This window comes from Rhinoraja longicauda, chromosome 28 (assembly GCF_053455715.1).
Source record: "Rhinoraja longicauda isolate Sanriku21f chromosome 28, sRhiLon1.1, whole genome shotgun sequence".
Taxonomy (NCBI): domain Eukaryota; kingdom Metazoa; phylum Chordata; class Chondrichthyes; order Rajiformes; family Arhynchobatidae; genus Rhinoraja; species Rhinoraja longicauda.
The window spans coordinates 2,591,997-2,609,078 of NC_135980.1; the positions used below are offsets into that span (position 1 = coordinate 2,591,997).

At 46.9% G+C, this 17,082-nt stretch overlaps 1 protein-coding gene across 2 annotated transcripts in view; it reads left to right on the forward strand.

Annotated features, from left to right (window-relative positions):
• The first annotated feature begins 2,133 nt into the window (after positions 1–2,133).
• The window catches only part of LOC144607249 (protein FAM174C-like), a 45,751-nt gene continuing 30,802 nt past the window's right edge, over positions 2,134–17,082 (forward strand). Inside the window, exons 1-2 of one of the 2 annotated variants that reach the window (XM_078423956.1) lie at positions 2,134–2,742; positions 2,774–2,888. In XM_078423956.1, coding sequence (XP_078280082.1) covers positions 2,619–2,742; positions 2,774–2,888 — 239 coding nt within the window. In that variant the 5' untranslated portion in view covers positions 2,134–2,618. Of the gene's footprint in view, positions 2,889–17,082 lie in introns of both variants that reach the window. The other variant, XR_013549082.1, reaches the window with a different exon arrangement.

Consider the following 17,082-nt stretch of genomic DNA (forward strand, 5'->3'; position numbering starts at 1 on the left):
TAAACGCATCAAAACAATAAGGATACAACATTACAGTCTAAACATGTGGGTGAAAGTAAACCAGAGCAAAAAAGGAAAACTACAGACTTTGGTTATTGAGTAGAACTGCCACTCGTGGGAAAAAAAACTGTTTTTATGTCTGGCTGTGGCTGCTTTGACAGTCTGGAGTTGCCTTCCAGAGGGAAGTGCTTCAAAGAGTTTGTGGCCAGGATGAGAGCGGTCAGAGATGATCTTGCCCGCTCGCTTCCTGGCCCTTGCTGTGTACAGTTCATTAATGAGGGGAAGGTTGCAGCCAACGACCTTCTCAGCTGTGCGAACGATCTGTTGCAGCCTCCGGATGTCGTGCTTGGTGGCTGAGCCAAACCAGACCATGATGAAGAAGGCGAGGACGGACTCAATGATAGCAGTATAGAATTGGAAATAAAGGGTATTATGTTCAGTGCAAGGTACAGAATGAAGGGTATAACTTTTAGAGCAAGGTACAGCGTAAAGTGTATAATGTTAAGTGCAAAGTGCAGAACAAAGCATATAACGTTAGGTGGAAGGTACAGAATAAGGGGTACAATGTTTAGTTCACGAATTTGTGTGAGGAATATGAGTGATTTGATTACACTGTAGCAAAAACTAAAGTGAAGTTTATGGGGAATACATTTTATTCAGAAATGTCCCTGTGAGTAAAGGTTGGAAAAAGGAAAACAACACTGTAAAGGAGAGGAAACGAAACATTTTCATTCCTCACTAGGCTTGTTAGGAAACTTGCAGAGATCCAGAAAGCACAGTTGAACTGTATTTTGAAGCAGAAAGGGTTTGCTGATTGATTAGTGATTGACTGAGTGATTTGTGGTTGATTGATTAGAGATTGACTGTGGGTTGAAAAGGATTAGCTGACTGATTAGTGATTGACTGATTAATTAGTGATAGTCTGATTAATTAGCGATTGACTGATTGATTAGTGATTGACTTATTGATTAGTGATTAATTAGTGATAGATTGATTAGTGATTGACTGTGGATTGAAAAGGATTAGCTGATTGATTAGTGATTGACTGATTAATTAGTGAGAGTCTGATTAATTAGTGATCGACTGACTAGTGATTGACTGTGGATTGAAAAGGATTAGCTGACTGATTAGTGCTTGACTGATTGATTAGTGATAGACTGATTAATTAGTGATAGACTAATTAGTGATAGACTGATTGATTAGTGATTGATCGATTGATTAATGATAGACTGATTAATTAGTGATAGACTGATTGATTAGTGATTGACTGATTGTGGGTTGAAAAAGATTAGGTGATTGATTAGTGATTGATTGAGTGATTATTGATTTACTGATTGGGGGTTTGAAAGGATTAGCTGATTGATTAGTGATTGCTTTTTGTAATTGATTAGTGATTGACTGGGTGATTATTGACTGACTGATTGTGGGTTGAAAAGGATGAGCCTATTGATTAGTGATTGACAGATTGATCAGCGATTGACTGAGGGTGAGTTGAAAAGGATTAGCTGATTGATTAGTGATTGACTGAGTGATTCGTGATTGACTGACTGAGTAGTGGTTGACTGACTGAGTGTGGGTTGAAAAGGATGAACTTATTGATTAGTGATTGTGGGTTGAAGAGGATTAGCTGACTGATTAGTGATTGACTGATTGATTAGTGATTGATTGAGTGTGGGGTGAAAAGGATTAGCTGACTGATAATGATTGACTGAGTAATTAATTAATGAATGACTGTGTGGGTTGAAAAAGATTAGCTGATTATTGATTGACTAGCGATAGACTAATGATTGACTAGTGAATGATCAGTGATTAACTGACTGACCAGAGACTGAGTTAGTGTGGGTTGAAAAGGATTCGCTGACTGATTGATCAGTTATAATAACTGACTGATCAGTGATTAACCAGTGGTTGACTGAGTGTGGGTTGAAATGGATTAGCTGATTGATTAGTGATTGACTAATGATTGACTGAGTGAGGGTTGAAAATTATTAGCTGATTAATGATTGATTAGTGACAGACTGTGATTAACTGATTGACCAGTGGTTGAGAAGGATTAGCTGATCGATCAGTGATTGACTGATCAGTGATAGTGATAGACTAAGTGATAAGTGATTAACTGACTGACCAGAGACTGACTGTGGGTTGAAAAGGATTAGCTGACTTATTGATCAGTTATAATGACTGTGATCAGTGATTAACCAGTGGTTGACTGTGTGTGGGTTGAAAAGGATTAGCTGATTAATGATTGATTAGTGCCAGACTGTGATTAACTGACTGTGGGTTGAAGATTAGTTGATTGATCAGTGATTGACTGATTGATTAGCTGATTAATGATTGATTGGGTGATCAGTGCTAGACTGTGATTAACAGACTGACTGTGGGTGGGTTGAGGGATTAGCTGAGTGATCAACCAGTGTGTGTTGGTGACTGTGTGTGACTGTTGAGGTTGAGGTTGCGGTTGCTGCCCGGAGCACACTGGGTGTGACACAGTTGCTGCGTTGCGGTGCCACAGGGAGGAAGTTCCCCGCAGCCCGGAGCAGCAGGAGCAGCGGGGCCGGAGCGGAGGCTAACCGGAGCTGGAGCTGGAGCTGGAGCCGGGCCGGAGGAGGTTGGTGGAGATGAAGCTGGGCCCGGCGCTGCCTGCGGCCGCCGCCCTCTGCCTGGCGCTCACCCTGGCGCTGCCGCCGCCACCGGCCCGGGCCGACAACGTGACGGAGCAGAGTGGCCCCTACACCGGCACCAACACCGGCACCGGCACCGGCACCGCGACCCCCCCCGCCCCGCGCCGCCGGCGGCTCCAACGACGGATCAGTGATCGGCCGCGCAGTGGCTGTGGCGCTCGGCATCAGCGGGCTGGGCCTCGTCTACCTGCTGGTGCGGGGGCTACGGTAAGCGGGGCCGGGGGCGGGGGGGGGGGGGGGGGAGAGAATGGGGGGGAGAGGGGCAATGGGGGGGGGGAGAGATGGGTGGGGGGAGAGATGGGTGGGGGAGAGAGGGAGGGAGGGGGGGAGAGGGAGGGGGGGAGAGGGGCAATGGGGGGGGGGGAGAGATGGGTGGGGAGGAGAGAGGGATGGGGGGAGAGAGGGATGGGGGAGAGGGGCAATGGGGGGGAGAGATGGGTGGGGGGGAGAGGGAGGGGGGGGAGAGGTAGACGGAATGTGGGGAGAATGGGGGAAAGAGGGAGAGGAATAGGTGGGGATGGAGGGAGAGGGGTGTTGGGGGAGAGGGGTGTTGGGGGGGGGATAAGGGGGAGGAGAGATGGGGGGAAGAGGTTGGGGGTATGGAAGAGGTGGGGAAGGGGGAAGGAGAAGAAAGAGGGTACAGAGAGGGGGGGATAGGGGCAGGAGAGACGGGGGGGAGGGAGGTTGAGAGAGGAATAGGTGGGGAAGGAGGGGGGGTTGGGGGAGGGGGGAATGGGGAAGGTGAGAGAGGGTTGGGAAGGGTGGAGGGATAGAGGGAAGAGGAAGAAAGAGGGGGAAGTGGGGAGAGGTTGGGGGAGGGTGGAGGGATAGAGGGAAGAGGAAGGAAGAGGGGGAAGTGGGGAGAGGTTGGGGGAGGGTGGAGGGATAGAGGGAAGAGGAAGGAAGAGGGGGAAGTGGGGAGAGGTTGGGGGAGGGTGGAGGGATAGAGGGAAGAGGAAGAAAGAGGGGGAAGTGGGGAGGGAGGGGGAGAGGTTGGGGGGGAGGGAGGGGGAGAGGTTGGGGGGAGGGAGGGGGAGAGGTTGGGGGGGAGGGAGGGGGAGAGGTTGGGGGGGAGGGAGGGGGAGAGGTTGGGGGGAGGGAGGGGAGAGGTTGGGGGGAGGGAGGTTGAGGGTATGGAAGAGGTGGGAAAGGGGGGAGGAGAAGAAAGAGGGTAAAGAGATGTGGGAATGGGGGAGAGGTGATGGAGGAGGAATAGGGGAGGGGGAGAGTGAGGGGAGTAGAATGGGGGGGAGGGAGCTGAGAGAGGGAAGGAGTTTGAGGACCGGAGGGAGGGGAAATGAGGTTGGGTGAGGTGTGGGGATCGACGGGGGAGAGGGAGGAGAAGGGACAGGTAGGGAGCTGAGAGGGGTGTGGGGTGGTTGGGGAGAGGGAGGGAGATGAGGGAAAGGGACGGGGTAAGAAGGAGGGATGGTAAAGTGAGGTGAGGGGGACAGGGAGCGAAGAGGGATGGGGGAGAGGGGGAGAAGGGACATGGAGGGGATAGGAGTCAGGAGGGAGGGGGAGAGATGAGGCAGGGGGAGGGAGGAGAGGATGGAGGTGGAAGAAAGGAGTGGGGGATGGGGAGGAAGGAGGTAGGGAGAGAAGAGAAATGTGGGGTGGGGAAGAAGAAGGGGTGGAGAGAAGGAGGTAGGGTGAGGAGGGTTGGGAGACCATGTGAGGGGGAGGGGGAGGAGGGGAGAGGAAGATGTGGGGAGAGGGTGATGTGGGGAGGGGGAGAGGGTGATGTGAGGAGGGGGAGGGAGGTGTGGAGAAGGAGGGAGGGATGTGCGGAGAGGTAGGGAGTTGAGAGGGCAGAGGTGGGGAATGAGGGAGAGGTGTGGGGAGGGAGGTAAGGGGGGGTAGTTTGGAAATGTTTTCAGTGATTATTGGTTTTGCTGTGAAGTGGCAATGAGTTGTGAGAGATAAGGGTGGGTAAAGAGTGGTTTAAACGAGGGTAGAGTTGGAAAGATCAGGAAAGTAGCGTGGCCAAGGAAGGAGTTGCGGAAGTCAGGGTATGTGGCTCATGGTGGGGTGATTTCATGGCAGGAAGTTGTGTTGAAACCAGTCAACTCATTTTTTTCTTTAAATACTTCAAAAATGTCAAAAATGCTGAAGTTGTCTCTCTGTTATTGAGACTAAGATGGTTTGAATCTTGTCGACCCAACGCTCCAAATTATTGCTTTCCATCATCTTCGATTTAAAACCCTCATCAGTCTTGACACCTGCCTTAAATTTATTTTAAACAAGCAGCTCTGTTTATACATTGATTAGTACGGGTGTCAAGGGTTATGGGGAGAAGGCCGGAGAATGGGGTTGAGAGGGAAAGATAGATCAGCCATGATTGAATGGCGGAGTAGACTTGATGGGCCGAAAGGCCTAATTCTGTTCCAAAAACATTTCACTTTCTTTTATATAATTGCATTTTATTCATGGCGACACAAGGGACTGAAAATGCTGGAAGCTGGAGAGAGAAATTACCAACTGGAGGAAGTCGGTGGGTCAGGCAGTATCTGTGGAAGCAAATGTACAGATAGTCATACAGAATGGAAACGGGCCCTTCAGCCCAACTCGTTCATGCTGACCAAGATGTCGCATCTTAGTTAGTCCCATTTGGACCAAATGCCTCTTAAAACTTTCCTATCCATGTACCTGTCTTTCACCTGTTGTCACTGTACCTGCCTCAACTATCTCCTCTGGCGGTTCATTCCATATGCCGATGCTTCCAGTCTGGAATGCTGTCCAAATTAAGGGTCTTGTACCTGATTCATCGACTGTCCATATCTCTCCCCAGATGCTGTTTGAGCCACTGAATTTCTTCATCAGCTTGCTTTTTGCTCCATTTTATTCCTGGTTAGGACAGCTTTCTGCAATAACAAGGAATTGAAGATGCTGGTTTATAGTAAAGACAGACAGACACGCAAAATGGCGGGTCAGGCAGCATCTCTGGAGAACATAGAGAGGTGCCTTTTTGTAGGGACTCGTAGGGAGATTGTAGCGTATATATAAAAAAAAAACTGGAAGCAAGGAGGGGCAAGACAAAACCACGGCCGGCAATAGATGACGTCGGGGCCAAACGGTGGTTTGGGAGTAGTGTCGGTGGGGCATGTTGGTCGATGTGGGCACGTTGGGCCGAAGGACCGGTTTCCACACTGTGACTCTGACTCTGTGACAATTAACTACTGTACACCATTCCAATACAATTAATTCATGTTTAAAAGCCGGTGGAGCTTTGAAGGACTTCAGATATTTCCCTTATTTTTGTGACGCCTCATTCAATAAAATAAGTGATTTTTTTTCATATGATGTTTATTTTAATAATAATAATAATAATCCATTTATTTTATATAGCGCCTTATCACATGCTCAAAGCGCTTTACAGAAACAATTAACATAGAAACAAACAGACAAACTATCCTGACGGAAAAGCGGCGAATACTCAACGCCAGCGTCCTCTCACGTCAGGGTCCGGCAGTAGACATTAAAAAGCACAAGACACACAGATATAATTTTTTACACAAAACAGCCATCACAGTGATTGCTCTAGGCATACCCTCACTGTGATGGAAGGCAAAGTCTTATCTCCTCCTCATTCTTCTCATTTTAATTTTAATTGTCAGGATGTGTTTAACTTGATGTCAAGATGAACACTGGAGTATTACTGACGTGATGCCAAAAGATTGTGGATATGTGAAGGTTAATTCACTTGTTCAGAAGGCAGATAGACTTGGCAAACCAGCTTGGTCAGTCTTGCATTAGTAATCGGCGATGTTTGGGAGACGGTAATTAGTTTTGGTCTAGTTTTAGAGATACAGCGCGGAAACAGGCCCTTCAACCCACCGACTCCGCACCGACCAAACAACCAGCAATCCCCGCACATTAACACTACCCCACACACAATAGGGACAATTATACATTTATACATTTATACCAAGCCAATTAACCCATAAACCTGTACATCTTTGGAGTGTGGGAGAAAACCGAAGATCTCGGAGAAAACCCATGCGGTCAGGGGAGAACGTACAAACTCTGTACAGACAACACCCGTGGTCAGGATTGAACCCGGGTCTCTGGCGCTGTTAGCGCTGTAAGGCAGCAACTCCACCGCTACGCCACCGTGCCGGCCAAATTTTTGACTTGTTCAGACGGCAGATAGACTTGACAATCGAGCTTGGTCAGTCTTGCATTGCTGATCTGGGATGTTTGGGAGACAGTAATTAGTTTAGAGATACAGCGCGGAAACAGGCCCTTCAACCCACCCATTCCGCACTGACCAAACGACCAGCGATTCCTGCACCATAAAACTACCCTACACACACTATGGACAATTTTACATTTATACCAAGCCAATAACCTACAAACCTGTGCATCTTTGGAGTGTGCAAGGAAACTGCAGATCCCGGCGAAAACCCATGGGGAGAACGTACGCACTATGTACAGACAGCACCTGCAGTCAAGATAGAACCCGGGTCTCTGGCACTGTAAGACAGTAACTCTACCGCTGCGCCACTGTGCTGCCCGTAACCTGGAACAATATTAGTTGGCACCCATGAAAATGTTGCTATTAACTGAAAGTAAGATTTATTAAAAACAAATTTGAATTGGTTCTTGGACGTTAAGAGTTACTGAGAAACTTTATGGTGTTTGATGTTGCACATAAGAACTTCCATAAAACATTTGATAATGAGCTAGTTGGCAGATTTTGGACCCATGAGGTTAAAGTGGAGATGTCTTTGATAATATCATATCATATCATATATATACAGCCGGAAACAGGCCTTTTCGGCCCTCCAAGTCCGTGCCGCCCAGCGATCCCCGTACATTAACACTATCCTATACCCACTAGGGACAATTTTTACATTTACCCAGCCAATTAACCTACATACCTGTACGTCTTTGGAGTGTGGGAGGAAACCGAAGATCTCGGAGAAAACCCACGCAGGTCACGGGGAGAACGTACAAACTCCTTACAGTGCAGCACCCGTAGTCAGGATCGAACCTGAGTCTCCGGCGCTGCATTCGCTGTAAAGCAGCAACTCTACCGCTGCGCCACCGTTGAAATACAAAAGCAGAGGGTTGTTTTTGAATGATTCTTTTTCAGACTGGAGGCAAATACCCAGTGGTGTCCATCAGAGGTTTGTTTTGGGAATACTATTTTCTTGTCTCATGTATGAAAAAATGTAATATCAGCATGTAAAGGTGGTATGAAACTTTGACATAGAACAATATAGCACAGGAACAGGCCCTTCGGCCCACAATGTGGTAAACATGATGCCAAGATAAACTAGTCCTATCGTGACTAGTCATACCCCTCCATTTCTTGCATTTCCATGTGCCTATCAAAAAGCCTCTTAAACACCACAGAGAGGATATTTCCACGAGTGGGAGAGTCTAGGACCAGAGGCCATAGCCTCTGAATAAAAGGACGTTCCTTTAGAAAGGAAATTAGGAATTTCTTTAGTCAGACCATGGTGAATCTGTGGAATTCATTGCCACAGACAGTTGTGGAGGCCAAGACGATTGATATTTTTAAGGTGGCGATTGCTAGATTTTTGATTAGTACGGGTGTCAGGGGTTATGGTGAGAAGGCAGGAGAATGGGGTTGAGAGGGAAAGATAGATCAGCCATGATTGAATGGCGGAGTAGACTCGATGGGCCGATTGGCTGATTCTTCTCCTAGAACTTATGAACGTGTTGATTGCTGGAGATACAAGACTAAAGATGCTGGACTCTGGAGCAACAATCTGTCTGCTGGGTGAACTTAGCAGGTCGAGCAGCATCTATGGAGGGAAAGGTTCAGTTGACGTTTTGTGTCGGGGTGTCTTCGGGTCAAGGGAAGTCGACTGCCCATCTTCCTCCACAGACCCTGCATTGCTGTTTCAAAGTAATCAAATGTTTTACTTGCAAACAACTGATGACTTTGAAATGGAAATGCAGGGCAAATGGTTGAAAATAGCAACAAGCTGATTTGGTCACTCAGTCAATCTACGTAGTTTGATTGAGGGACAAATGTTGGTACAGACACTGTTGGAGTCAGAGTCACACAGCATGGAAAAGCCCTTTGGGTCATGAAGTCTGGTCTGTATGATAGACCGGGCTACATTTACAATCCTCTGCAATTTTGTTCCATCGAGTCATAGAAAAAATAGAGAATATGGGCGGCACGGTGGCGCAACGGTAGAGTTGCTGCCTTACAGCGAATGCAGTGCCAGAGCCCCGGGTTCGATCCCGACTACGGGTGCTGTCTGTACGGAGTTTGTACGTTTTCCCCGTGACCTGCGTGGGTTTTCTTCGAGATCTTCGGTTTCCTCCCACACTCCAAAGACGTACAGGTATGTAGGTTAATTGGCTTGGTAAATGTAATAATTGTCCCTAGTGCGTGTAGGATAGTGTTAATATGCAGGGATCGCCGGTCGGTGTAGACCCGGTGGGCTGAAGGGCCTGTTTCCGTGCTGTATTGATAAAGTTGGCTAACTAGCCTTGCCTTGCAGAGGTTGATGGGATGCTTGACTAAAGAAAATGTGGCTAAAAAGAAATGTGTGTACTGCAGAAGTCAAGCCCAGACAGCTAATTTGGTTGCAGAGATACTTAACTATTGTGTACCTGGTCAGTTGCATGGAAGTTGTTAATGGCCGAGACTGCCTTCATGTCTGGTTACCCCAATGTGGTAAATGCCTCTATTGTGTACCTTGTGCACTGAAACTTGTGCAGAAAGTTTAGCTCAGTGAGCTAACTTGGAGCAGGTTTATTCCATATATGGTAAAGCCATCTGTTTGTGGATTTTGCAAGTCACCTCCATAATAAAAAGAAGCTGTATCCTGCTATTGCTGAAGTGGGTGCTGAGATCTGGCAAGTGTAGATAGCTACGTACTTGTAGCCGGCTCTGCCACTTCCCGCCTGGGCGTTAGTGGGTAAGCTTTTTGTGTTTTAATTCGATTAGCGTGGTTGTCTATTTGTTATAAGGTCAAGAACTTTAACAGTATCTCTAAACCAAACTAATCATAGTCGTACAGTGTGAGAACAGGCTCTTCAGCCTGACTTGTGCATGCCGAACAAATTGTCCCATTTACACTAGTCCCACCAGCCTGTGTTTGGCCCATATCCCTCTAAACCTTTCCTAGCCCCATGTACCTGTCCAAATGTCTTTTAAATGTTATAGCACCTGCCTCGAACACCTCTGGCAGTTCGTTCAATGTACCCACCACCCTCTGTGAAACTTGCTGCTTGGGTTCCTGTTAGATCTTTCTCCTCCTTTCCTCCAAGAAACCTACTTTCTCTGGTTCTTGATTCCACTCCTCTTAGTAAAAGACACTGCGCATTCACCCTATGTATTCCCCTCATGATCTTGTACATCTCTATAAGGCCAGACCTGTAGGAAGAGGTTTGGCAGGGGAGGACTTCATCTCCTGTGCCCCAAGGAATGAAGTCCTAGCCAGCCCAATCTCCCCCTATAGCTCAGGCCTTTCAGTTCATGCAACATCCTCGTAAACATAGTAGAATAGTGAACAGAGAGGCCTCTAGCAGGCAGAGGTAAGAATTATAACAATGTACTATGGACTGCTTTTTTATAAACTACATATAGAATCTCTGTGTTGGAAGGAACTGCAGATGCTGGTTTAAATCGAAGATAGACATAAAATGCTGGAGTAACAGCAGGACAGGCAGCATCTCTGGAGAAAAGAAATTGGTGACGTTTCGGGCCGAGGCCCTTCAGAAGAAGGGTCTCGACCCGAAACGTCACCCATTCCTTCTTTCCAGAGATGCTGCCTGTCCCGCTGAGTTACTCCAGCATTTTGTCTATCTTTTATAATCTCTGTGTCAGGTGTTCAGTGGGTCAGTAGTGCCAACAACTAGAGAGCAGTCCTGAGCTACTATGTATCTCATTACGGGCCCTAGGACTACCTTTAATTGGACTTTACTGGACTGTATCTCGCACTAAGCATTATTCCCTTGTGTATCTGCATACTTTAAACATCGCGATTGTAATCATGCATTGTCTTTTCACTGACTGGTTAGCATTCCACAAAAGCTTTCCGCTGCCCCTTGGTACATGTGACAACAAACTTAACTATTGCTGTTTAGTGAAGTATTCAACTTTTTATCTCTGAGGTTCTGCACTGCAATTCTTTGGAGGACATTTCCCAAGTCTGATTACACTGTAACCTATGTTAATTCTTCGAAACTGATAGAGCTGTTTCAAAGGTAAAACCTAAATGGATTTTTGTTTCTTTCTGGGGAATATTCTGTTGAAGGTGATGCTATTGTTTAATTTTCAATGACATTCTGGAAGGGATGGTGGGGCTGCAATGGATAGCCTCCATCCTTGATGTCATTTGAAAAGAACTTCACACTTAATGTCTGCTCCCAGTCTATTGGGAATATCGATATTGATTTCTCTAACTTCAAGTAACCCCCACATTCCCTCTCTCTCCATCCCTCCCCCACCCAAGTCGCACCAGTTTCTCGTTCTCATCTAGCAAACAGCAAATAATGGCCTGTTCCTTATCATTGTTACTTTATATCCATATCTTTCATTCATTTGTTCTCTCTATACATCCGTCTATCTCTCGTTTCCCTTTCCCCTGACTCTAGTCTGAAGAAGAGTCTCGACCCAAAACGTCACCATTCCTTCTCTCCAGAGATACTGTCTGCCCCGCTGAGTTACTCCAGCATTTTGTGCTTATCCCAGCCTACTTCTGACTGTTTCCAATGCTCGAGAACAAAGGGAGAGCAGAGAGACAGCAGTTAAATTGAGATGAATATATTTACTCTTTAATCTGCTAATATTCTAAGTTGTAATTCGTAAGGGTATGGCATAAATTTAACTATTCTGGAGTAATTAATCATTATCACTGACAGAAAATGTTGGCTCTGCAAGAGTTTTGCGTTTCAAGAGATTGCAAGTTTCCTCCCCGCATATTTATAACTCAAGCATATTTACAAATTAATATGTACGGTGGTGCAGCGGTAGAGTTGCTGCCTTACAGCGCTTGCAGCACCGGAGACCCGGGTTTGATCCCGACTACGGGCCCTGCCTGTACAGAGTTTGTTCGTTCACCGCGTGGGTTTTCTCCGAGATTTTCAGTTTCCTCCCACACTCAAGACGTACAGGTTTGTAAGTTAATTGGCTTGGCATAAGTGTAAATTGTCCCTAGTGTGTGTAGGATAGTGTTAATGTACGGGGCTTGCTGGTAGGTGCGGACTTGGTGGGCCGAGGGACCTGTTTCCGCGCTGTATCTCTAAACTAAACTCCTGTATGTTTGTTGAATTGCACTATTCAGTTCCAATTTAAAGCTGTGTATTCTCTTTACTTGTTGTTAGCAAGTTGTGTACTAGGGACCCTTACTGGGACTTGAACTCTTTCGGGTGAGAGTGTGCTGCAATGTCAGATGGGGTTAGTTACGTTTTTCAGTTGAAACGTGAAATAATCTGCTGAAAAGTGTAGCCATCATTGTTCTACTATCTAAACCTGACACCCAGAATTCTGCTGCCCTAATATGCATCAAGCCTTGCTAATATATCGCCACTGTTTTTTACTACCCGTATTGCCTCCCAATTAAGCAGTGTCTCACCTTAAATGTGCAGAAAGGAACTACAGATGCTGGTTTATACTGAAGATAGACGGATATACTGAAGATAGATTTGGGCAGTCACGGTGGCGCAGCGGTAATGCAGTGCCGGAGATCCCGGGTTCGATCCCGACTACGGGTGCTGTCTGTACGGAGTTTGTACGTTCTCCCTGTAACCTGCGTGGGTTTTCTCTGAGATCTTCGGTTTCCTCCCACACTCAAGACGTACAGGTTTGTAGGTTAATTGGCTTGGTAAATGTAAAAGTCATCCCTAGTGGGTGTAGGATGGTGTGAATGTGTGGGGATCGCTGGTCGACGCGGAACCGGTGGGCTGAAGGGCCTGTTTCTGTGCTGTATCTCCAAACTAAATAGACACAGAGCACTGGAGTAACACTGGAGTAGCGTGTCAGGCAGCATCACTGGAGAAAAAGGGTGGGTGAAATTTCACAATGGGACCCTCCTTCAGACTGAAAGTAGAGGGCAGGGAACTGGTGGTAAGAAAAGGCCAGAACAAAGCAGGTCCGACAGCAGATGATCAAGTGAGGCATCATGGGCTGACTGCATAGATCAGACAGCAGTAGAGTGCTGCCTTACAGAGCCAGGCACCGACCGGAGTTTGATCCTGACCTCTGGTGCTGTCCATACGCAGCTTGTACCTTCTCCATGTGACCGTGTGGGTTTTCTCCGGGTGCTCTAGTTTCCCCTCGCATTCCAAAGACGTGCAGGTTTGTAGGTTAATTGACTTCTGTAAATTGTCCCTGGTGTGTCGGATAGAACTAGTGTGCGGGTGGTCGTTGGTCGATGTGAACTCGGTGGGCTGAAGGGCATGTTTCCATGCAGTATAGAGTCATAGTCTTCCAGCGTGGAAACGAGCCCTTCAGCCCAACTTGTCCACACCGGCCAGCATGTCACTTCTACACTAGTCCCACCTCCCTGCATTTAGCCCCATGTCCCTCTAAACCTGTCCTATCCATGTATCTGTCTAAATGTTTCTCAAACATCTGCCTCAACTACCTCCTCGGGCAGCTCGTTCCTTACACCAACCACTCTTAGTATCTCTAAGCTAAACTAAATTAGAGAGATACATTTATTGTTGAATTTCTGATTATTACTTGCAAATGCAACTCCTGTCAATGTGAGCACTAAATATAAACAATGGAAACAGGATGCTCAGCCCCTTGTGCCTCCTTCAGTATCCAAATCATCTTTCATCTTCACACTGCTTTCCTCTACTCTCCCTGTATTTCTTGATTCCCTTACAAAATCAATCTCAATCTAGAACATGCTCACTCACTGAAGCTCCCCAATCCGTAGAGGATTCCATAGATTCACCACCCTATAAGTAAAATAATTTCTTCTTGCTTCTGCACTGAGTGGAGGAGCTCGCATTTATTTTTAGATGGGCTTCCCATGCTCTAGGCACCCTGGCACAGTTGTAACCCAAGCTTTGCTTTATGTGACTCGGAGACCCTCTTATTCTCCTGAACTTGTACAGGACCAGTGTGCAAAGTCTCTCCTGCTGCAACAACCCCATCATCTCCAGAGTCTGGTCAACCTTCACTTTAATCCCACTATCATCCATCTTCATGGGCCCTAGGGGCAGAATTGGGCCATTAGGCCCATCAAGTCTACTCCGCCATTCAATTGTGGCTGACCTATCTTTCCTTCTCAACCTATTCTCCTGCCTTCTCCCCATAAACTTTGACACCCGTACTAATCAAGAGCCTGTCAATCTCCACTTTAAAAAATACCCAATGGCGTGGCCTCCACAGCCGTCTGTGGCAATGCATTTCACAGATTTATCACCTTGATTCTTGATTAGTACAGCTGTCGGAGGTTATGGGGAGAATGGGGTTAGGAGGGAGAGATAGATCAGCCATGATTGAATGGCGGAGTAGACTTGATGGGCCGAATGGCCTAATTCCACTCCTATCCCTTATGACCCTCTGACTAAAGAAATTCCTCTCCATCTTCTTTCTAAAGCGATGTCCTTTTATTCTGAGACCTCCCTCTCTGGTCCTGGACTCTCCCATTAGTGGAAACATCCTCTCCACATCTACTCTATCCAGGCCTTTCTCTATTCTGTAAGTTTCTGTAATCATCATTGGTCAGGGAGACCAGATCTTTACGTGATATTCCAGATGGGGCCTGACATAATAGGTGCAACGTGTCTTCTCTTGTACACACAATGTTTTGCAATAGAGGCCATCGAACTGTTTGTTGTACTTTCAATGATGTGTATGCAGGGACACCAAGGCCATTCTGAACAATAACACCTTTCAATCTTTCAGCATTTAAAAAAAATACTCTGCCTTTCTGTCTTTCCACCATGCCCAAACCTGTGATAGACACACGATGCTGGAGTTTCACGGATCTTTCTGCAGTCTGTCCCACTGAGTTACTCCAACTTTTTGTGTATCATCGGTGTAAACCATCATCTGCAGTTCCTTACTGGCAGCATCTCTGGAGAGAAGGAATGGGTGACTTTTTGGGTCGAGATCCTTCTTCAGACCTGCCTACTCCAACGTTTTGTGTCTCTTCGGTTTAAACCGGCATCTGTAGTTCCTCCACATCTGCGGTTCCTTCCTACACATGCACAGACCTGTGTTCTTTCAGGTTTCTTGTGTCTTCTTTCAGGCTTCTTGCATGTGTGGTTAAGACTTTTTGATGCTAACGTTGTACGTGTGTCTAAATAAGCATAATCATTTGCACTGTGATTCCGTGGAGGAACATTGAGAGACTTTTCTATTCTTCCCCTCATTAACTTCTTGATTTGTATTGTAGAACTGAGGAAGATTACAACTGTAGATTGCAACGGTTGAGAGCACTTTAAACCTAGTTCTGCATTTCCCAGAAGCTTTTGGGTAGAATTATGTGAAATTTAGACTTTAGAGATACAGTGTAAAAACAGGCCCCATCGGCCCACCGAGTCCGTGCCCACCGGTGATCACCCCGTACCGTACGCTACCACTATCCTACACACTTGGGATAATTTTACAATTTGCTAAAGCCAATTAACCTACAAACCTATAGTGTAAGAAAATAACTGCAGATGCTGGTACAAATCAAAGGTATTTATTTCACAGAATGCTGGAGTAACTCAGCAGGTCAGGCAGCATCTCTGGAGAGAAGGAATGGGCGACGTTTTGGGTCGAGACCCGAAACGTCACCCATTCCTTCTCTCCAGAGATGCTGCCTGACCTGCTGAGTTACTCCAGCATTTTGTGAAATACAAACCTATACGTCTTTGGAGTATGGGAGGAAACCAGAACACCCGGAGAAAACCTACGCGGTCACAGGGAGCACATACAAACTCTGTGCAGTCACCACCTGTAGTCAGGATCGAACTCTGGTCTCCAGCGCTGTAAGGCAGCAACTCTACTGCTGCCATCTTCTGCCGCCAGAAAGCAGAGCAACTAGATCACACTTACTGATTTAATTGATTGAAAGATACAGGATGGAAATGGGGCTCTTTGGCCCACCGAGTTCATGCCGACCATCAATCACCTGTTCATACTAGTTTTATGTTATCCCTCTTTCGCAAACCCCTCTCACCACATTAGAGGAGCAATTCACAGCAGCCAATTAACCTACAGAGCCGCATGTCTTTGGGATGTGGGAGGTAACCGGAGCACACCTGGAAGAAGCCCACGTGCTTGCAGGGAGAACGTACAAACTCTGCACGCACACAGCACCCGAGATCAGGATCGAACTCTGGTCCCCAGTGTTGTGAGACGGAGGCTTTATTATCGCGCCACTGTGCCCTGTAACAAGGAGTTCAATGAGTGAATATTTTAATACATCGGAAAGTTGCCAAGGGTGTTTTGCAGTGAGTTTCGTAGTGCCAGAGACCCGGGTTCAATCCTGACAGGGACAACTTGCAAACTCTACGTAGACGGCACTTGAGGTCAGAATCGAGCCCTGGTGTCTGGTGCTGTGAGGCAGCAACTCTGCCTGCTGTGCTGCCCAGCCCTGCTGCACCACTGTGCTGCCACACTGTTCATACTGCAAATTAATTCTCTTTTGCTCCTTTCCCACCTTAAACAACGCACTTTTCCAATCTTTTCTTCCTCAATTGTTTATTCAGCTTCCTTCTAAATATTCGTACACTATTAATCTCCGCAACTTCATGGTAGCAGCTTCCACATTCTAACCTCAGCATGACTTCTCCATTGACTTTATTTGCAGAAGTCAGAACAGGTGGGGGTGGAGGCAAATGTGTAGGAAGGAGCTGCAGATGCTGGTTTAAACCGAAGATAGACTCAAAAAGCTGGAGTGACTCAACCCGTCAGGCAGCATGTCTGGAGAAAAGGAATAGGTGACGTTTTGGGTTAAGACCTGAAGAAGGGTCTCGACCCAAAACATCATCTATTCCTTTTCTCCAGAGATGCTGCCTGACTGCTGAGTTACTCCAGCTTTTTGTGTCCATCTTCTGGGGATGGGGGGGGGGAGGGTTCAATTGGCACGAGTGACAAGTGACAAAGACGTGCAGGTTTGTAGGTTTAAAATTGTAAATTGTCCCTGGTGTGTAAAATAGGACTAGTGTACAGGGATCACCAGTCCATGCGGACTCGGTGGGCCCAAGGGCCTGTTGTCCCTGGTGTGTAAGATAGGGCTAGTGTACAGGGATCGCCGGTTGATGCGGACTCGGTGGGCCCAAGGGCCTGTTGTCCCTGGTGTGTAAGATAGGGCTAGTGCACAGGGATCACCGGTCCATGCAGACTCGGTGGACCCAAGGGCCTGTTTCTGTGCTGTTTCTCTAAACTAAACTAAAGAGGAGTAAAATGTAAAGCCAGATGGAGGGAAGGGAAAAGGGGGGAGGGGAAAGGAAAGGC